The following is a 23,110-nucleotide window of genomic DNA, read 5'->3' as shown; positions in this document are numbered from 1 at the left end:
CAGCAGACAGATTTCCAGAGCCACCAACACAGGAGAGGAGAGCGGCAGGCCAGTGTGAAAGGGAAACAAATCCACTCCTCACAGCCACTCTCTGACAGGATACTGTTGACCAAACTCCAAACACTAAATTTGTCTTACAAGTCAACATGCCCACTTTCCCGAAAACTGTATTTCAAAAGAGGCATATCAAACTAACTCTAGAATAAATTATAATATGCGAATGTGTTGTGATGAACTCTCTGAAAAGATTTTTGCTACAATGTTAAAAGGAGACAGCTGTCCTGCCTCTCTTTTCTAAGGCATTCAATACTCTTTCCAGGACTCAACATGGAAATAACAGTGAAACTGTTACTGCAGTCGCTCTGATACTCAGGCCTCCCTCCTGAGCCGCAGAGAGCTGTTTGCTCTCTCCTTTCCTGTTTAAGTACTCCAGAGGACCTGCTTTCTCCAGTTAGGTGGAAGAGTTACAAGACTTATTTTTAGGAGGCCTATAGAGTTTGTTTGTTTGTTTGTTTGTTTGTTTGTTTGTTTGTTTGTTAAGTGTGCTCACACTCACTGGGTGTGGTGGTACATGCCTTTAATTCCATCACTCTGGAGACAAAGGCTGGTGGAGTTTGAAGACAGCCTGGTCTGTATAATTAATCCCAGGCCAGTCAGGACTACAGAGAGAGATACTGTCTCAAAAAAAAAAAAAAAAAAAAAAAAATTAACTCTATTAGCCTGGGGTTCCTATAAATTTACTAACAATATGGTATGTCGTTATTTCTGATGAATGTATTACTGAGGGCTCTTATTACAAGATATAAAGCCAAGAATATAAATATAACTATCTAATACATGGTTAATGAATGTATGTTCACTCCTGCATTTCCTGCCCCAGTGAGAATACGTCAGTGGTATTCCTCAGGAGAACAGCGAAGCTTAAGCGTCTAGTGCCCAGACCACAGAATGGATTGGGACAGCCTGAGTTCTGACTCTGCCATGGATCAGTCACATGGGACCACTCATTTACATTTGACTGACTTATCCGTAACTACAAATGTTAGTTAGCCAATTTCTCTCAAGGGCGCTTCGAAAATCCCAAACTCTCTGAGCTGTAAGGCGTCCTAAAAAATAAGCCTTGGCACTCTTCCATCTAACTGGAGAAAGCAGGTCCTCTAAAAACTGTTTTTAAAAAAGAAAAAGGAAAGAAAAAAAGAAAGCTTTACAGATAAAGAACAACTGCTACTAAGAAATAAGTTCTATGGAAATTTAGGGAGAAAGAAGCATAAAGTGAGCCAGGCTGCACAGACTTTAAAAGAGGGAGCAAGAACCAAGAGTAATAAAGACCGAAGTGAGAGCACAGCAGAAGCCGCCTCCCAGGAACCGAGGAGCTGGCTACGGTCCTGCCCTGCAAGAAGGGAACAATGACCTGTACCACAGTTAAGTAAAAAAACCAACAGGGGCTCTCACAACTGTAGGGATTCCAAATATAGCACAAATCTTTAAATTAAATCAGAGTCAGGAAGGTTCCATCAACACCAACATTATATGCTACTGGCTAGAAAGATGACTCAGCAGGTAAGAGCACTGGCTGCTTGTCCAGAGGACCCAGGTTCAATTCCCAGCACCCGTATGGCAGCTCACAACTGTCTATAACTTCAGATCCAGGGGGTCCAACATACACACAGGCAAAACACCGATGCACATAAAATAAAAATATTTTTTAAAAAAATGTTTACTGAAAGCCTCTCTGTTTTACTTATTAGCCAAGGTTCCAAAGACATCTCTACCTACTATGGCCATAAAACCAAATGAGATGCTAAACTATGAAGACAAGGTCCTCAACTGATAAGATTATGAGAAGGAAGCAAAGTTTCTTGTTATCTTAGGGCTCCCAAGGCTGGGTTGAAACACCAAGACAAAAAACAAATTAGTTTACAGCCTGCAGACCATCATCCAGAGACGTCAGGCAGGATTCTGGAGCCAGAGGCTGATGCAGAGGCCATGGAGGGTGCAGCTTACTGGCTTGCCCGGCCTGCTTTCTTACACCACCCAGGACCACCTGCCCAGGGGTGACACCACCTGCCCAGGGGTGACACCACCCACAATGAGCTGGGCCCTCCCCCATCATCATCAAGAAAATGCACCACGGGTTTACCCACAGGCCAATCTGACAGGGGCATTTTCTCAGCTAAGGCTCCCTCATCTAAAAGGACCCCAGCCTGTATCAAGTTGGCATAAAACTAGTTGCACACCAGAACTTAACAAACTTCCCATCTTTAACTGTTTTTACCAAGGATGAAAACAGGAAAAGTTTGAAAAGTTCAAAGATGAGTTAGAAGTTTGGATGAAGCCATTTCTTTTTCCTTTTTTTTTTTTTTTAAGGACTATTTATTTTATGTCTGTGAGTACACTGCCTCTGTCTTCAGACACACCAGACGGGAACACTGGATCCCCATTACAGATGGTTGTGAGCCACCATGTGGTTGTTGGGAATTGAACTCAGGACCTCTGGAAGAGCAGTCAGTGTTCTTAACTGCTGAGCCACCTCTCCAGCCTGTGAAGCCATTTCTTAACGTAGAACTTTCAGGACCACTCCCAAATTGGACAGCAGACAAGGTTCCTTCCTCCTTTCACCTTCAGGCTTTCATCTTGTGGATGTCACAGGCTGATGGCTGCTCCCAGAGATTACTCTGTGGGTTGACTGTGAAAATCCAGACTTCCACCTGACTGGAGTCGTCCACAGGAGCAGCAAAGATGGCTCCAAACACAAGTGTGCGTTGTCACAACTGCAGAGCCAGCCTAGCGCTGCCTCAGGCTGATTTGTACGGTGGACGGCAGATACTTCTACAGAGATTCTGGAAACGTCTTACCCCCGGAAGCTGAGGAATTGGCAGGAATACTGCAGACAACCAACCAAAGAGCATTTACCCCAACAAGCAAAGGTCAGCGACTCCACACTGAAGGCCACAGCAGCCACAGTCTGACACTCTTTAAGGGGTTTTTATTTTTCCTTTAATAGCTTTGCTGGGGTATAACTGACATAAACTGAACATATTTAAAGTATACAATTTGGTAATCTTTTAAATATATATATACATCCACAATCCACAGAATTCAGTAAAATAAACCTACTAGAACACTCCAGAGTCCTCATGCCCTTCTGCAATCTTCGCTTTCCACCTCTGCCTGGGATACGTAAACTTAAGTTGCGGACAAGCTCAGGAAGGAAATTAACATACACTCTTGGTGGCTGGAGTTCTCCCACCCTGCACACTTACTGGACTCGTGGACTCTGTAGACAGTACAATTCCATTTTGGAGACACACATTTCCTTTATACGTTCATCACACACACCAGAGCGGGTTCTTTCCAGTTAGCTATTATAAATAATCTGCTAAGGAACATTCACACAGAAACCTTTGCATGGATGTATGACTTCTGGGGGAGGTGTACTTGTTTATGGATGTACACATGTACATATAAGGTGTGTGCACGCACGCATGCCTGCACAGGCTTGTGTGCATGCGTTGAGGGGCAGGGGTGGGTATGGGTGCAAGCTGTGAAGGCCAATGTCAGGTGTCTTCCTCTATCACGCCAACCTTATCTCTTCAGCCAGGGTCTCTTCACTGAGCCTGGAGCTCACCAGTTCTAATAGGCCAGCTGGCCGGTGAGCTGCAGAGACCTGCCAGGCTCTGCTTCCCTGAGATTACAGGAGAGCACTACTGTACCTAGCCACTCCACCAGAGCCAAATGCTCAGACCCGGCTCTAACTTTTCAGGAACGTGTCAACTGTTTTTCTGACGTGTGTACACACTCTCAAACACTACACCACCTGTGTCTCCCAGGTGTCCCTCCTGTCCACTCTCTAAAACTACACCACCTGTGTCTCCCAGGTGTCCCTCCTGTCCACTAACACTACACCACCTGTGTCTCCCAGGTGTCCCTCCTGTCCACTCTCTAACACTACACCACCTGTGTCTCCCAGGTGTCCCTCCTGTCCACTCTCTAACACTACACCACCTGTGTCTCCCAGGTGTCCCTCCTGTCCACTCTCTAAAACTACACCACCTGTGTCTCCCAGGTGTCCCTCCTGTCCACTAACACTACACCACCTGTGTCTCCCAGGTGTCCCTCCTGTCCACTCTCTAACACTACACCACCTGTGTCTCCCAGGTGTCCCTCCTGCCTGCCAACACCTGGCACAGGAGGTTGAGTTCATTTTTTGTCATTCCTCTTGGGGTTGTTTCAATTGTACATCACTAATAACTAATAAAATTGATGGATATTTTTCACCATCATATAAAGGTGCTACCTGAATAGGAAATTTCCACCAAAAGGTCATGCAGTAAAAGCTGATCTGCCATTGACAGTCTCAGGGATGTGACTTCATCATGAATGGACTGTTGCCCTGGCCAATTCACTGCCTGACAGCATTACTGAGGTGTGGCCCCAGGGGCACTAGATGTAGGGGGAAGCAGGTCAGTGAGCATGTGACTGTGAAGGACACACATTATCCCAGTCACCATGAGGTGAGCAGCTCTGCTCTTCCTCGGGCCCCTGACACAATGCTCTGCATCATCATGCAACCCACCAACGGCCACAGACTGGAACCTCTGAAACCATAAACCAAATTCAATGTTTCCCCTTGTTTTTCAGGTATTTTGTATAGTGACGAAAAGCTAAGTAACATAAAAGACTTTTACATTTCAATTTCTAATTATTTGATACCAGTACACATAAATTATTACAAACTCTTGGGAGTTTGTTGTCAGTTTAGTCAATTCTATCAAACGTATTACATCTAAGACCATGTTGTCTGCTAGCAAAACTACTTCCTCCCTCCCTCCCCTTCCTCCCAGCCCCCACTGACTTGGCTAGAATCTGTAACGTGTTGAATTCAGGGGAGAAGCACACACACACCTTATCCCACATTTAGGACTACAGCATCTAGCTGCTGCCCAGGTGTATGTGAGCTGTGGCACTGTCACAGATGCCCTTAACAAGTTAGCATTTCCTTTTCATTCTTCGTTTGCTAGAAACTTCTGCCTGAGCTATGGAATAGTCGGTTTGTCAAAGGTATTTTCCTGAGCATATGAGATGACTGTCTGGGTCTGGTTCTGCTAATGTAGCCAATTACATCAGTTGCCTTTGAACTTTACACCCAACTCTCACTCCTGAAATAAACTGCACTTGACATGCCATTTCTTTTCATATTGCTGGATGTAATTTCCAAGGCTGTGAGGGCAGGGTTCCTGCCTGAACTGGACCGGGGGAATGCTGCAGTTCTCAAGGACAGGGCGGGGAGAGGCTCCCAGCTTATCTGCTTTCTGAAGGAATTTGTGTGCAACTGACATCACTGCACCATTAAATGTTTGATTAGAATTAGCCCATAAAGAAACATCTGGACCAGGTATTACTTTCTTGCTTGCTAATTTTTAAACTACAAAGGCTATTTTTAAAAGGATATAGAACTATCAATAAATCTATTTCCTTATGACTGAGCTCTCTCAAGTTACAACTTGCAGGAACATTTTAATTTCATCCAAGGTACCAAATTTTAAGGCATTAAATCCTTTATATTATGAACATAAATATAAGAATATAGTATATCAAATATATGGATACAAAATAATATCACATTATATTGTTAATATCTGTAGAATCTGAAGTGACAGCCAATATTAATAATTCACAACCCTAAAAGATCAAAGCTTTCCCATGCCAATGAACTGAATCCCAAGGCAAACTTCAAAGACACAGAAGACTCCTCTATCTAGGACCCAAGGTGAGGGGTGGGGAGTGCACAGCTACAGCAGAGCCACCGGATCCCAACACTTAGCGGGGGTTGGGGGAGCTGGGGTGACAATGGATTATTACAACTGTAAGGCTGGCCTGGGCTACCACGTATGGCCCTGGGCTTCTGTATGTACACGAGGCAGTGGAGAGACATTTGCCAAACACAGTGTCTTCCCAGCACTTGACTGCTAGAAGCATTCTGATTTACAATTTGAAAACATTTGTTCTGCAGTGACCTAATAAGGAAGAGAGTTACAGACAGGCAGCAGGTAGAGAAGTATGCTGTGCTGGTAAATATCAGGCTAAACAGAAAGAGATATGTGCCTTGGGATTTACGTCGGAATCGACCCACAAATACTTTTCAGGGTATCTATGCCCAAGACTCTTGCCCACCCCCCATATTCTAATTCAGTAGGCCTAAACTGCTCTGGAAAAAGCTTCCCATGTGATTCTGACCACACTTCTGATTCAGAACTGCCTATGTAGTCACATGGATGACTTCTCAAGTGACCCATTAAACATTAAAATCAGAGAAAAGTATGATGACACATGCCTTCAATCCTAGGACACAAGAAGCAGGGCCAGGAGGAGCTCATGTCCTGGGCCATCATGAAGTACAGAGTAAAAGCCTTTCTCAAAAATGATAGATAGACAGGCCAACACCAAAACATTCTTAATATTGGAGTGAGGTTCCTAGGCAGATACCAGATCATGTGTTAATGTCTCTTAGGATCTAATCTACCTCCCCACACGTCACACATGACTTCAGTAACTATTTCTAGCCCTGTGGTCAGAGTACAGCTGCTGGATCCCAATCAAAAGAGAGGCCATTGTTTGCATCTGCTAGAATCATAGCAAGGCAGCGGCAGCCATGCATCTGGGCTGTAATCATAGAAAAGATTACATACTGCTCACACAAGAGCTGACTGACAAGCAAGATCCACTCCCATACTGTTCTGCGATTCTGAGTGGAATTTTGATTTACACGGGTTTGTAACTCAAACAGAACATTTCTTTTGCAATAACTAGATTTCCACCATACTTAAAAGGGTGTGGATTGGGGGTGGGGTTTTTTTTAAATAAATACTATAAGAATATAACTATTTTTTGTTAGTTTTTTTTTTCTTTCAGAGCTGGGGACCGAACCCAGGGCCTAGCAAGCGCTCTACCACTGAGCTAAATCCCCAACCCCGAATATAACTATTTTTAAACTTCCGATGTTGGGCTTCTTTTCACTTCTGAAACATAGTTTTTGCTAAAAATTCTTTGTATAACAAATATTTAGAAAGAATGTCTTTAGTATAAAAATCTTGACAATCTTATATAAAGAATTCCTTGAAAAGTAAGAAACATTTGGGAAAATCTTCACATACAACTCAACATTCCGGTTGGTGTGTGTGTGTATGTAACATGAACTATCAGAGTTATGCCTTTTATAAACTTACAAAGTGAGTCAAGGACACCAAAGGAGAGAACAATGTGTTCCTCTGTGTCCCATGAATTAACAATTATCAGAAGGTGGTACACTTGCTTCCTATGGTCCCATACTGTTGCTATACTTTAAAGGGAATCTCACACACTGTATTACTTTTTGGATTTAACAAATGAATTGTAACAATCCCTTCATTATTATCAAATACCTTAGTTTTGCTTCTTTGTTGCTATGACCAAAAGCTACTTAGAAAGGAAAGGCTTTATTTGGTTCACAGGTTACATATAGTCCATCATTAAGGGAAGCCACCCAACTGAAGCGAAGACCATAGAGGTATGGTACTCAGTGGCTTGTTCCCCATGGCTTGCTCAGCCCTGCTTTCTTGTACAACTCAAGACTACCTACCAGCCCATGGGTGGCACCACCTACAGAGGGCTGTGGCCTCCCATATCAATCATCAATCAAGGAAATGCCCAGACAGGCCCACAGACCAATCTGATGGTGACTATTTGTCAACTGAAGCTCCTTCTTCCCGATGAAGCTATAGTTTGTGTCAAGCTGATAAAAACCAACCAGCAAACCGTATACATAAGAAACTTAATGTCTCATACCCATCTCAGGATTAACTTTCCCAGACTGTTTCAGAATGTTTGTACAACTCATTTTATCCAAGGTTGTATCTTTTTGTTCCATAGTGTAATACGCTAAAATAACTTGTCTGAAATCTTCAGCATGTGGCTGGGGAAATGGTTTAGTGAGTTAAGTAAGTGCTTGCCCCACAAGCATTGAGAATCTGAATCCAGAACCCCAGCACCCACAGAAAGGAAAGGACACCTTTCCCAAGTAAGTTTTTTTTACTGGTTTTTACTGATTGTGCTGATTCCTGTAAAGAATACTGGAAAATTGGGGTGGGTAAGGTGGCTGCAGGCATGTGTAAGCCCAGGGTTCAATCCCACCAAGAAAAGAACGACTAAGGACAGGACGGAAAGCACAACACAGCCAGAAACGAAATGTCAGCAGTCTTTCCTTTTTAGGACAGTGTCCTACCAAGATCAAACCTAGGGCACCAGAAGCTCCTGTGTGCCGGCCGGTCGCCTACCACAAAGCTACAGGCGAGCCTTGCAAAGGTGTTTTCACTGACACACAAAAAACAACTGTCGCTGTTTCTCGGCTGCTGGAGGAGAGACGCCATCACCAACCACACACTGATCACCAGACCAGGAAGCCATGAACAACCCAGCTGCATCAGAGGAACAAGCAGTCACCAACGTCCTCCACTGGAAAAAAGCACTAAGACAGACTTTCGGGGAAACTAGCCAAACTGTGCAAGACTCCACCAGGTGTCACCTGTATACACAATGGGAGCAGATCTCATCTGGTGGCAGCAGGACAACCTGTGTGATTTAGGGTTCCTAGGACCACGCAAAGAAAAATGAGCCCAAACACACTGGAAACACATAGCCCGTGGGAGAGAAGACCTCAAGGAAACAGTGGGGAAAAATCAAAATGGAAGCGGGGTGCAAAGGACATCGCTGGAGCTGGACAGAGACAAGAATGGCAATCTGCAGTCACTTCATCTGACAGGACCACGCCAGGTTCAAGAGAGAGGGCTGATAAACTAAAAACTATGAACGCCACTGTGCAAAACAGGGTTCCAAGTTCTCCTTTACATTTAAACAGTTTAATGTTCAAATCAAGTCCAACATACCCAACTCAAACATCTGCCATTTTTCTATCCTGAAAACATTCAAATATTTCCTAACTTTGTTAACATAAAGTACATAAACACAAAACTGTACACAGCCACTCCACTGTGCAAAGGCACAGTCACTTTAGTCACTGTGAGGCACGCAGTGGGCCCTGATCAGCATCTCTCCATCGCTCCCTCCCTCAGGTCTGTGTAACATGTGTGTGTGAAGCCGCGTCATATCATGCATCCTATTATTTCATCTACGTGCTGATCTTGTCATCTACATACATCCTCCATATAAACCGAGCTCATGTCCTCAGGCTTCCGGGAAAGGCACAATAATGTATGGCTTAGAGCGCGGCCAGTAAGAACGATGCCAAGGACCAAAAGCAAACAAAGTCTCCTCCTCATGTACGCAGATTCCAAATTCTGCAGATGCTCCAGACAGACGGACAGACAGACACTGATATAAAATGATGGCCTATTTATATATAGCATACACTCTTAGGTGTATGTAAATAGTTGTCATATTATTTGACAAGAAAAGTACTCATACATATTCACTTCACACACAGTCTTTCTCTTCTAATTATCTTCCCTGTGTTGGCTGAGCTGCAGATACAGAACCCACAGACACCGAGAACTAACTGTACTCAACACTACAGTTACAGGGCCGAGGGCACAGAGAGGAAAAGAGACGGCAGGGAGGGGGCTACCTGTACGCAACTTTACGGACGCTGAAATCTAAATAATGTTCCTAGATCATAGGATCTCTTTTTTAACTTTTAAAATGTAAAAGCTGAGCTCACAGGCAGAAATTAAGGGTAACATAATTTTTTTTAAAAAAATACGAAAAGAAAACAGAAACAGGTGTGACCTCTTATTTAAGATTATTCAAAATTGGACAGAAGAGTATTAAGCTGAGCACAGGCTCTTCTGCAAATGAGTCCCATGTGACTTCTGCACTTCTGTCAGGCACAGAGGCCACAGCTGGCCAGGTCCTGACTTAAGATCACTCAGAAGCAGGGGCAAACTGAAATCAAAATTGCTTCCTACCACTTAATACCCCTGTGTCACATCTGTTCCTTTGTTTCATGTCTCTAAACTGGGCTGACAAACAGACACCTCGTCTGCTTGTTGTGAGGAATAAACATGGATTTAGGAAGGGCTTAGTATATGTGAAAAGATTCAAGCGTGTTAGCCATCTTTTTTGGCCTTTGCCTTTGCAGTGCTGGAATCAAATCAGGGGCCTTGCACATACCTGGCAAGCATCCTACTCCTGAGTCATCCCAGGCCCTGACAATTCTATCTTAATTGCTAAATAGCATTCTACTTGGCCAACGTTCTAGGTTATTTTGCAGAATTCCTCCTCTACCTTAATAAACAATGCTCCCATAAATATTCTTGTTTGCATTAACTCCACTGCCACACTCGCCCTATTATTGCTTAGGAAGCAGAAGCAAATGTAAAACTATCAATCAAAATTTCTCTTTTTGTTTTTAAAATCTGTATGTTCATGAGGTTGGAGGATGGATGTGGAGGTCAAGAGGACAACCTGTACAGAGGTGGCTTCTCATTCCACCATGTGGTTCCCAGGGATCAAACACGTGTTTGTCAGGCTTGGTGGCACACACCTCTTCCCACTGAGCCATCTTTCCAGGACCCAACATAGATGGTTTTTAAATTGTGAGGTATGAGTCAGCAAAATTCAAGACCAGTCTGGGCAAATTAGACTCTATTTCAGGATAAAAAGTAAAAACTGTTCTCTAAAGTACTTGCCAGACATACACGAGACAGGAAGTTCAAACCCCAACCACACACACACACACACACACACACACACACACACACACACACACAGTGACTTTTCTCTATCCTTTGAGCTGGGTATTAAGAGAATATGATAGCATTGCTAGTCCAGGCATAACTCTCATCTGCTTAACTTTCGTGTACTTTGAACACACGGCTGTGCTAACCATGACAAGCTATAAGACACCCAGGGTACACAGAAAGAGACAAATGAGATACGAGGTGGAAAGGACAGAGAGATCCAACAATTCCAGGGCCTCGGATGCACGAAATGGAGGAGCCGTGCTAGAAGGGGGTCTTCCAACCTCAGCCTTCTGGGGGGGTGCGGTGTGGGGATGAGTCAGAGATGAACCATCCAGCCAGGCTCTTTTCCAAACTTGTGACTCCTGAATCATAAGCAAAATAAAAGGGCTGTTTTAACTCACTTTAAGTTGATTTGTTACACACAGCATCTGATAACCAGGTGACAATTTAACGTGCATACTAATCTTTAAGATTATAAATCTCCAACTCACTGTGTGCCTCACAAGGATCCCTTACAACAGCACTACCCCTGTGACACAGGGACTGCTAAAAGCAGCACCTCCCTCAGACACAGTCAGGAACTTGCTATGAAGCTCAGGATAGACTTTAATCCTGCTCTTCTTGCCTCCACCTCTCTAGTGCTATGATTGCAAATGTGTGATACCGAAGCCAGCAAGTCTTAAGAGATCACTGATGAGCACAATGTTCACTGGGTGATTGTTCATAAGGTTCGTAGGGGTGTTTGGGGCACGGCTGAGTTAGGTCTTTTGAGACAAAACTTAGAGGAAGGGCTTTTCAGCTGTTAAAGCTTCTTATGGAACAGAACACTAATTAAAGTAACTCTGAACACCTGTAAGTTAAAAGCCATCTTAAAAAGAAGGAGGAAATGTCAACAGGAAAAGTTTTATTTATTTATGTACACCTATTTCTGGTTAACACTACAAAAATCAAAATGGTTAGTCCTGTCAAATTTAGCTTCCTATGAGTAAACAAGCCACACACACACACACACACACACACACACACACACACACACACACACACACACACACACACACGCTCGTGCGTGCGCGCACACACCATAATTTGTAAAATACATGATTAAATTCCACTATTATTCCTCTTAGTGTTCTAGCAGTAAAAGCACTTGCTGATCTTGCAGAGGACCCACATGGCAGCTCCCTACCACCTGTGCCAGGTGACCGATGTCCTCTCCTGCCTCCTCGGGTACCAGGCACACACATGGTGCACATACACACATGCAGGCAAACACTCATGCACATAAAATAAAAATAAACAAATCTTCACAATCAAGGGATATGAATGTGTCTCTCACAATACCTACTGCAGCCACGAGTGTCTCGTGATGTGAGGTCATCCAACGCCCATGTGCCAAGGTGGGTGAGATGAACAGCACTGGCACTGTGACGTGGCATCAGGCACAGTGACCTTCAGGCTGTCCTGGATTGCGAGCCCAGTGGTGTTGGTAATGAATATGAGGAACAAATGTCTAGAATGTAGAATCCCCGACACTTGTGTCTACTAAGTTCTTCCTGATCAGTCTAGACTTGCTTTAGACAGGATCGGAATCTTGCTTCTTCAATATGACTGAAAATGTGTCAGTCAGCAGTTTCTTCATCAGTAGAAGCAACCGCTGGGAATGTTACAGTTTCAGCCTCAACGCACACCTATATCTGCATGACTGTCCCTTACTTGCAATCGAATGGCTGAAGTCTTCGTGCATGCTGAACACTGCCTGCCCCGGCACACTGCAACCCATTAGAAAGCATACTCTGTTCAAGTTCTACCACAAGGCTTCTCCCATCCTGACTAGGTCTTGCTACATGTTATGTCCGTAGCTGTAACATTTGTTACATCTACTTGTTTGTGCACAGTACTCATATGGAGGGGCACAGGACAGCTCAGTAGAGCCAGTTCTCAGGAATCAAACAGGTTGTCAGGCCTGGTGACAAGTGCCTATACTTACTTACTGAGCCATCTCACCAGCCCAGTGTCTGTAACTTCTGCTGGACAGCAAAACTCACAAAAGCTTATTTTGTAACCAGATGTGGTAGCTCACATCTATAATCCTAGCAAAAGAGGCTGAGGCAGGATTGCTATGGTTCTATGTAGCATAAACTACAGAGTGAGACCGCCAAAACCCAAAGCAGGTGCCAGCAAGACTTCTCATCGGGGAGATCAGCTGCCGCCACACCTGACTGCCTGACAACCTCGGTGCGAACCAGAACCCACGGGACAGAGAGAAATGACTCGTAGGTTGTGTTCTGACCCATGCTCGTGCGCACACGCGCGCACACACACACACACACACACACACACACACACACACACACACACACACACACACGGTTTTTACATTCATTCATTTCAGAGTAAAGCTATTTTAAATATTTTTAAAAGCATTCTGGAAACTTGACACAGTTCTGTGCCTATCGTCCAGACAGTTTCAAGGAAGCCTCACTGCCTCTTCTACGTGACATCAAGTAAGTTAGAGGTAGGGGACTCAGTCACACCGCTCGCTTACCGCTGCTATGACCTAAGCAGAACCCACTTAAAGAGGGAGGAACTTATTTAAGCTCTGCCTACCACAGCAGGAAGCTACAAACAGCTCAGGGTGGCAGAGGCAAAGCGAGAGGAGGAACTGGGGACTCCAAAGCCTGGAAGTTACAGCACTGATCCCTACTCCTCCAGCCAGGCTCCACGCCGCAAAGCGTCTACACTCTCCCAAAACACTGCCACCAGTGAGGGACCGAACATTCAACACAAGCTTATAGAGGCCATATCATGTTAAAAGCATTAACACTTTATACCTTCCATGCTGCAAAATAAACTTAGCTACCTCTGAGAGTCATAATGGTTCCTACATTGCACAGAAGAGCAAATGCAAAATGCTATGTCCAACATCCTGGAGCCCACAGGGCAGTGTCACCCTCAGACTGCCATACAGTCTGCCTCCGTGGACCTGCCGCATACCTCCCACCTCTCCCTCTGAAACCCTTCCAGAAGTCTCCATGATCCTGCAACCAGGATCACACGGATGATGACCCGGTCGGTACCCCCTTGGACCATCACATGGTTGCACTGGCTTCTGAGTTCCTGGGCAGCAGGGTACAGTGAAATGAATCCTGGGAAATCACTTTCCTGGGCTGCAGTTTGCAAACCATGTACCAGGGCAATGCTACCATCTCAAGTGAAAGTTTCTTAATGAGCTTACTTATCTATACCCTTGAGCCTGCTGTGGTTGAAGCCCTATTCAATTCTGGAAAGCACTTAGGGTTAAAAGTAGTCAGTGATACTAAGCCACAGTTGAATGCTAGAGTACCCTAAAAATACTCCCTCTACCACAACTAACCCACAACAACCTTATTAATCACCTCTTGCCAAGTCTCAGGCCATGAACAGAATGTATAAAGGATCTTCAACAGCTGATTCCCCACGGAATCCTTCAACCTGAAGCCTGGTGAGCCTGGCTTCAGCGTCTGCGGTGTTCTCAGCTTTCTGGTCTGAGCTCGCACCAAGGTCATCCGCTAACCTGTTTATAGCACTAGAGCCCCCCGTAGCACACTTCACCAAACTTTTCCACAGCCCTTCCACAAACCAGTTCCCACAGGCTTCTGAACCACATCCCAAGGTAGTCATGGCAATGGACCTACTTCTCTAGTACCAATACTCTGTCACATCACTGGGACTAAAATCTCTGATATAAACAACGTAGGAGTGGAGGGATTTATTTGTGCTTATGGTTTCATAGGATTCACCCATGGTTGCTCTGCCTCAGGTCTGTGGGCAGAGCATCTCAGTGACAGAAAGACACAGAGGATGCTATTTGCCCTGAGGTAGGTAGACATGAAGAAGAGCTAAAAGGGGAAACCAGGGCCAGGCCTTTCATAAGGGTAACATGAGGATTCTACTTGCAACCAGCCCCAATCTCCAAAGTTTCCTAACTCCCCTTAACAGCACTGCTGCTGGCGTCCAGACATCCAACATGATGAGCTCCCGAGAGCGGCTCACACTCACACAGAATGCTGGCACATCTCCGCAATCTCAGCTTAAGATCACCGCGTTTTCTCCCCTCGTGGACGAAGCACTCTATGGTTTCTTTTGGGCATTTGTAGATTACCAGCACCACTATTCCTACACTTTCAGACACTTTGGGCCACTAATAAGTACAATGAAAGTTGCTTGAACCCAGAACTACAATACCACCCAGTCCACACACGTGATAATTAAGACAGCCAAGTAGCAGACACTGTAAACATACACTGGGAAAGGAGGAAGTTACATCCCGGCTGGATAGCGCAGGATAATGGATTTCTTTCACCGTGCTACTTGGGAGGGCAAAATTTTAAAACAGAGTTTCAGGGCTGGGGACATGGCTCAGATCGGCATTAACTCCCAGCTGCAGACTCATGAGGACCTGAGTTCAGATCTCTAATACTAAAGTAAAAGGTGGGCACCCAGACAAGCCACCTATAACCAGGGCTGGGAGCATAAAGACGGGCAAAGCCCTGGGGCTCGTTAGCTCCAGGTTCATCGAGACTCACCTCCGAACAAGGCAGACCAGACCCCAGTCACAAAACAGAGACCAAGCTCTACGTCCTGGAAGTCTCCTTGTTGGCCAGCGCTCTCCTCCAACCAGGACATTCTATGCAGGCTGCTGAGGAAGAACTGCCATCAACAGTGCCACTCAGCTGTGAACCAGTCTCCAAACCCACCAGCCAGCCAGGCAAGCTGTGTCCACCGGTGCCTAACGGCAAGTCTGCTGCGGAGCCATTTTCTGACTGGACATGGGCGCTCACAGCTGCAGGGAGGGAAGCTACTGCTGCTGCTCTGCTAAGTGGACGTGATGTATCCATCAGATTATCATCTAAACAACTGTTGATGCCTGCAGATAGCACTGCTGTCAGCCCTGGTTAGGGAAGCAGCTCCCTTTTTTTGCAGGTCTGTGGTAACTGCAGAGGTATATAACTGGTCGGAGTGATGAAAACAGGCAGCTGTTGCAGAAGCCAGGCACCTGTACCTTCCCCGTGAAGGCTCAAGGGAGCGGCAGCAGAGAGAATGTCAGAGTCAGAGGAAAGAGAGAGACAGCAGTGTGGAACGCTGACTTCCAGACATGCATGGCGTCGCACTTAGACGAGGAGCAGCTGCAATCACCTGCACACGGTGTGCACAAGAGTGGGACTGTCAACACCCGGTCACAGAGAACAGAGGGGCTCAAGGGGCCCCACCACTCCCTGAGGGTGTATGTACAGTTAATGGCTGAGGGGGAAGGAGAGACACTTTCTTCACTGGCGTGACCACTGGAAAGGGCCTGTGCTCCTGCAGGCATCCCGAAGGATCACCAAGCATGAAGGTAGAGAAGAGCAGAAGTGAAAAGAGAGGAGGTGAGTGGCGGGGGATACTGAAGGGTAACAGTGGATGAGTAGGGCCATATGCTGCGTACATGGACGACAGTAGTGAAAACCATTAACCCATTATTAGATATAACGGATAGGTACTAAGAAAACACAGTAAGGGAGAGAGCAATCCAGGAAAACGCCAACCTCATGGCCTCCAATGTACACACATGCACACGCCTCTGTGAATGTATGTACACAACACTCATACACACACAAAGAAAAAAATCAAAAAAGCAGCATGAGCGCTCTGGTTTATATTTTCCAGATCTTTCCATCTACTGTTTTCTATCTTATTATTTCTATTGTGTTTACACAATGGGGAGTTATTGTGTGCCGTGGCACAGATGTGGAGGTCAGGACACAACTCTGCAGTTGCCTTCTCTCCTTCCCATGGGCTCCAAGAATCCAAGTCAAGCCATCAGACTCGTGCACCTCTAACTGCTGGGCCATCAAGCTGGCCCCATTCGGTATTCCCCAGACCAGGATTCATCGATGACTGAATCCTTGAGACAACTTTTTAAATTATTTTTATCAGCATACAGAGCTATCATTTTAAGTCTATACTATTAAGAAAATCAAAATATTCAGTTAGCTTTTAATATTTAATGTATTTTAACATTAATATCTAGTGTTAATATGTTTACATTTTTCTTTCTTTTTTTTATTAAAGATTTATTTATTATATAAAAGTACACTGTAGCTGCCTTCAGGCATATCAGAAGAGGGCATCAGATCGCATTACAGATGGTTGTGAGCCACCATGTGGTTGCTGGGAATTGAACTCAGAACCTCTGGAAGAACAGTCAGCCGCTCTTAACCACTGAGCCATCTCTCCAGCCCTACATTTTTCTAGTAGAGATGATTCCTAGCTTAGCCAGGTTCCTGTAATCTCAACACGTGAAAGGCAGGAGCGGCAGAATGTCAGTCTGAGCTATACAGTGAGACCCTGCCTGAAAAAACATAATGATAGTAATATTTCTATTTCACAAAATGTTAACTATGAGAAGATCCAGAATGAGGTCTGGCGCACCAGAAAAGTTTGCACACATTTCTGTCAACTTAAATTGATTAAATTGAATGAAAAATTAGAAACTTCAGTAAGAAACATCAGGACTCATGACTTTGGTACATGTTAAGTTCATTCTATCACTTCTACGATAAAAGCACATTTCCTGTTATCCTTCTGCCCGCTCTTTTTTTTAGCATAGAGAGTACCAGTTGTCAAGGAGTTTGTCTGTTAAAAAGAAGGGATATAAAATGGCAAACCGGCCAGGCCTGAGGCCAGCTTCACGGCAGAACACAACTAAGGCGTGCATAGCCATGTTTTGTTGCAATGTGTTTCACCGCTAAAACTTCTCATCCAAAACATCTGTTAAAAGATGATTTATTCTATGGCAGGTGGTGTGGTGAACGTCTTTAATTCTCGAACTGGGGAAGCAGAGGCAGGTGGCTCTCTGAGTTCCGGGCAAGCATTGTCCACTGAGTTCCAGGACAGCCAAAGCTACACAGAGAAACAACTCTGTCTCAAAAACAAACAAAACAAACGAACAAAACAAAGTATCACTACATCACCCTAGGTGGCCTCAAACTCACAAGCTTTTTACCCCTGGCAAGGGCGACTGTAGTGATGACCCAACACTCCCAGCTTAGAAATGATTTGGATTACAAGTCCTGAAAATTCAAACAAAGGACTACTTATAGCTCCAGCACAAATCCAAACTTCAGTAAATACTAATTAAAATGTCTCTGTCTCCCAAACATTCCCTCTGGAAAACAGTGCACTTAGATACATGTGCATTCCTCCAGACTTTTATAACAAGACTTTGACCTTTAAGTTTTTAAACTGGTATTTTTAAAAACTAAAGATAGAGCCCAAAGTTACACAATGAAATGTGTCCCCCCAATCTACTAGCAAAATCCAGAATGCCCAGCCCTGGAATGCAAGAGAAAGCACTGAGTTTATTCAAATGACCAAAAGTCGCTGTTTCAACTGCAACATCCTTTTCTCCCCATTTCAGCCGGGGCCCTCCCACTCCCTCATCAGTTTAACAGGAGAATGAATGCTTTAACCTAGACTCTCCCGGTGAACCTTACCCTCAGCATAATCTGAGTTTGGTAGTAAGTCTACAGCACCCAATGTAGTTACATGAAAATGCTATATTTAAATGGCTTAAGATTCACCTCGTGAAGAAAAATTTTTATTTGATAAGGTTCATTATTTAAAAGCATGGAAATAAATAAAATATCAATTAATTGGCCTAAAGTCTACATAACTCAATGAATGTCTATACAGTTCAAATTCACATTAATGGTAGATAAGTGCACACAGTCAATACGGATAGTATAAAAGCCCCACTGCTTCTGTTCTGGTTTTTCTTAATTTTTCTTATTTTTATGTGTACGCATGTATGTCTGCATGTATGCTTGTGCACCACATGTATGCCTTGTGCCCAGAAGAGGTCATTGGATCCCTGGAACTGAAGTTACAGACAGTTCTGAGTGGACATGTAGGTGGCAGGAATCCAGCCCAGGTCCACTGGAGGGGCAGCCAGTGCTCTTAACAGCTGAGCTATCTCTCCAGTCCCAAAGTGAATAAGGGCGTTGGGGCAAAGGCAGTAAAGTCAGAGACCAGTTCTTAGGATTTCTTCTGTTTTCTTATTTTTCTTGGCAACAGCAAATAACAAAGTTTGGCTTTGTCTGCGTGTGTCTATGTGCATGGTATGCATGTATGTGTGTGTATTTATATGGGGGGTGTTCATGCGCACATGTGTATGTACATATAGAGGCCAGTGGTAGATGCTCCTCCGTCATTCTCCACTTGATCCCAGAGCTCTCTGATTCAGTGTCTAGCAATCCGGCTTGTTAATCTAGCTGGCCAGCTTGCTCCAGCGGACCCACCTCTGCCTCCCAAGGGCTGATACTGCCAGCCCAGCATTTACAAGTGGGCTGAGGATCCACGCTCCAATCCTCAATGTCTACAGTCAAGGCTCTACCCACTGAGCAATCTCGGCCCATGTGACAGGGCTCTTGTGAGCTGGCCAGACTAGCCTCCAACTCACAATCCTCCTGCCTCGCCCTCTGAAGTAGATGGCTTATAGGTCTCACTCATTCCCACAGCTCACAGATTCTCTATTTGGATAGTTTCAATATAGCATCCAAAATCCACCTAGTCACTTAAATTACCTTCATCTAATATATACATGATGTGAACGAATAGTGGTAAAATATCCTATTCGGATACAAGTCAAATCCATATAGTGGCAGTCACAGGAAAATTACAATTACTGAGAATGTGAACAATGGGGTGTCGATTTCTTGGCACTGTTCTCTACTGTAAATCTAATCTAGGCCCCAAAATGAATACAAGATGCGGGAGCTCTTGGAGCTATAATGTCCGTTCCCAGTTTGCAGCTGACAATAATTGGAATGCCAGAAGTTTAAATCTTTACCTTCTTAAAATAGAGCAAATATTACAATCAAGTTGAACAAAAAAGTTCACCATATCACACCATCACTGGTATCTCTAATTTTTTTAAAGATTTATTTATTTATTATATATAAATACACTGTAACTGTCTTCAGTGTAAATACACACAGAAGAGGGCATCGGATCCCATTACAGGTGGTTGTGAGCCACCATGTGGTTGCTGGGATTCGAACTCAGGACCTCTGGAAGAGCAGTCAGTGCTCTTAACCATTGAGCCATCTCCCCAGCCCAGTATCTCTAATTCTGTGTCCAATGGTTTACTTTAAAAGTTAAAGTGTCGGGGTTGGGGGTTTAGCTCAGTGGTAGAGCGCTTGCCTAGCAAACGCAAGGCCCTGGGTTCGGTCCCCAGCTCCGAAAAAAAAAAAAAAAAAAGAAAAGTTAAAGTGTCACAACAGGAAAGGCTAGACGCCTATTCAAGGCTCTTCCCTTAGCTTGACTTTTTTCTTTCTCTCTCTCTATTTTTTTTTCTCTCTATTTTCAAATCAAATTTATCCAAACCAGGAGAACACAAAGCAAACTACTGTGGTTACTTGGCGTGAAGACACACAGCTGACGGATGGGAAGATGTCTCAGTTGTTACTGCTTGCCACACAAACCTAAGGAACTGGGTTTGATTCCCCCGAAACATATGTTTAAAAAAAAAAGAAAAAACAAACCGGGTACATCAGCATACCTATAATCCCAGAGCCTGGAGACAAAGATGGGAGGGTCCCTGAGTACACACACACACACACACACACACACACACAGAGAGAGAGAGAGAGAGAGAGAGAGAGAGAAACAGCTGAAATCACATAAGCAAAGTTTTCACAATAAGCAGAACTTTCTATGGTATTGTTTTAAAATTACTTCATTTGCAGCCCCGAGAGTAAAGCAAGCCTCCAAGGCTGCCCTAAACAGTCTGTGTCACTGGGGGCCCTTCAATTCACCAGGGCATAAAACTGTCAAAATCTAATGGCAACAACAGTAACGAAATAAAGTACAGAGCTGTGTTTTGTTTACAAAGTTCTAACTTCAAATAAAACTTGCACCTAGAAAGAAACAAAAGGCAAAGACAATTTGTCCTTAAGTTTCCTCCAAGTTCCTCCCTCTGCACTTCTCCTCCTTCCTCTTCTTGGAGAGGAGAATGGGATGCCAAATTAACAGTCAGAAGGCTGAGTACAGTTAGTTCCTGGAGGGTGCAAGAATTTGCAATGCGTGCCTGGCAGGGAGCTCGGTGGGCGCACTGGAGGTTGGGCGCACGCAGGCGCGCCAGACAGACAGACAGACAGACAGACACACACACACACACACACACACACACACACACACACACACACACACACACACTGCTCAAAGGAAGCTTTCAAGAAATGTCACTATGTAACAAGTTTTAAGGTCTTATTTAGGCCTCAGGCCAGCCCTATCCAGAACACTGTAAAACACAACCTAGAAAAGCTCCATTCTCCAAACCAAGAGTTTGCTGTAACACTCAAAAGGGAAAGAACACAGATTCTGGACCCCCTCAGCACTGCCGCCTCTCACGTGGAAGGCTGGCCAACCCATGTGAATCCAAATGCCACCACATCAGTTTTGTGACAGATCCACTGGGAGCATCCGACTGTGATCCAGGGCTCTCCAGGCCGCGGGAAGAGGAACACAAATGCAATCTTCGGGGCCCTCCTACTTCCGTTCTCAAAACAGAAATGCCGTCTCGCCCACTCAGCCCTGCACCTCTTCCAAAAGCTTCGACAGAAAGCAGAGTAGACCATGGCGGCGGTCAAGGGTGGCTAGAATAGGTGGTTCAAAGCCCCCCACCCCCACCCCCAGTCCGGACTCCATCGACTCTGCCTCCAGCGCTGCCCCCTCCTCCCGAGCCCGAGGCCGCGGAGTAGCGGGAAGAGGAACTAAGTGACCCGCAAGGATGCCCAGAAAGCTTGCGCGCGGAGGGGGTGGGGAGGTGGGCTCCAACGCGCAGCGGAAGGAAAGGGAGAGGAAGAGCGCTAGAGAGGGACGCGACTTTTGGGATTCGGCGGTGCCCTGGCTCGGGGAGAAGCGGCGGCGAGCCAGGGCTGAGGAGGCGACGTCCCCCCTCGGCCACGCCTCGGACTGCGGGCAAAAGGCTGCGGCCCGCCCCGTCGGAAGGCGCGGACTGCGGGTCCCCGGTACTGCCGGGATGGCTGGTGCTCCCGGGGTGGGCGGTGCACACAGATCTGCCGGTGTACCCTGGAGCCGACGGTGCACCCGAGGTCGGTGGGTGCTGCCAGCGGCTGGAGGGTGTTCCCTGATCATACGATGCTCCCGCAGCCGGCGGGCGCTACCGGGGCTAGCGACTGCTCCCCGGGTCGACCAGTGATCCTGGGGTCAGCGGCCGCTCCCCAAGACCGGCTCTCACGCCCCGCCGCGGGCATAGGCGGCTCCGGGAGGCACTAGCAGACACAGTGGTTACCTGAAACGGGGCGAGTCCTTCAGACACTCCTCGAAATCCACCGTCATCTTCATCTTGCCTCCGTCTGGCCTCGCAAGCAGCGCCGGAGAATCCACGGGAGCTGCGGGACCGGGGTAGCGGTGGCACCGGTGATCCGGGCGGCGTCGGCGGGCGCTCGGCTGCCTCTAGGGCTGCGCGGAGCTGCGGAGGGCGCTGCGCTCCCTGAGCATAGCAGCCGCGAAGACTGCAACGGCTCGGCAGGCCCTGGCCGCCTCTTCCTCCGCCCCAGCTGAGCACCGGCCCGGGGAAAACGCCCGGGAGTGACAGCCGCGGTCAGCCAGCCACCGAGCCGCGGCCCCGGGAGGGGCTTCCGGCAGCACCGCCCGCGGGTGGTGCACGACCACTGCGACAGCCAACTGCAATGCGCGGGCGTCGTTAGGCGGGATGCACGGGTTGCTAGGAGGCCGACCACGCAGGCGCCCTTGGAAGGAAGGAAGTCACGTGGCCCGCCTCGCTCTCTCCACCCCTCGCCCCGCCCTCGGGTCTAAAGGGAAGAAGTTCTCTTTAAAGCAGTTTTGGCAGCAGTGTACAGAAGTCTGGAAGCAGGAATTATGACAAGGAAAAGACTAGACTAAGCCTTTCAGTTTAGAGAAACTGAGAGCAGGAGATAACCTTTTGCTTATTGGTTCCACCGCTTAGTAATTTGGAAATTGTTCCTACATACATCTTTTCATGTAATCAGAGGCCATTTCCTGAAAGTGCAATGGCTAAATCATATTAAAATCACCTTTAAAAGGTTGGGAGTATCCGTGAAAATGCATAGGTGGGATGTTTTAACCCAGAGGCTGTGAAAACCTGCAGGCAAACTTCTAGGGTTATCGTCTAGCTTTCCCACTTTAAAATAACAGCCCTGATCTGATAGGAAGGGTTTAGTTGACAGAAGTACTACATAGTAATCATCCTGTAAGTGTCGGTGCATTTCTTTACAGGTTAGTCAAAGGTCAGGCCTCAGCCAGCTCACGTTTGCTATCTAAAGTCTATATAACCTTTGACCATTTGC

The 23,110-nt window shown here is 45.9% G+C and overlaps 1 protein-coding gene across 4 annotated transcripts in view; it reads right to left on the bottom strand.

Moving 5' to 3' along the window:
- Positions 1 to 22,470, bottom strand: part of Acap2 (ArfGAP with coiled-coil, ankyrin repeat and PH domains 2) — a 115,664-nt gene extending 93,194 nt beyond the window's left edge. For 2 of the 4 annotated variants that reach the window (XM_006248487.4, XM_006248491.5), the window contains exon 1: positions 22,072 to 22,468. In XM_006248487.4, coding sequence (XP_006248549.1) covers positions 22,072 to 22,124 — 53 coding nt within the window. In that variant the 5' untranslated portion in view covers positions 22,125 to 22,468. Of the gene's footprint in view, positions 1 to 22,071 lie in introns of all 4 variants that reach the window. The other 2 variants (XM_006248489.5, NM_001034006.2) reach the window with 2 other exon arrangements.
- Positions 22,471 to 23,110: the final 640 nt, after the last annotated feature.

This window comes from Rattus norvegicus, chromosome 11 (assembly GCF_036323735.1).
Source record: "Rattus norvegicus strain BN/NHsdMcwi chromosome 11, GRCr8, whole genome shotgun sequence".
Lineage (NCBI taxonomy): Eukaryota > Metazoa > Chordata > Mammalia > Rodentia > Muridae > Rattus > Rattus norvegicus.
This window is presented reverse-complemented; position numbering and strand designations above follow the sequence as displayed.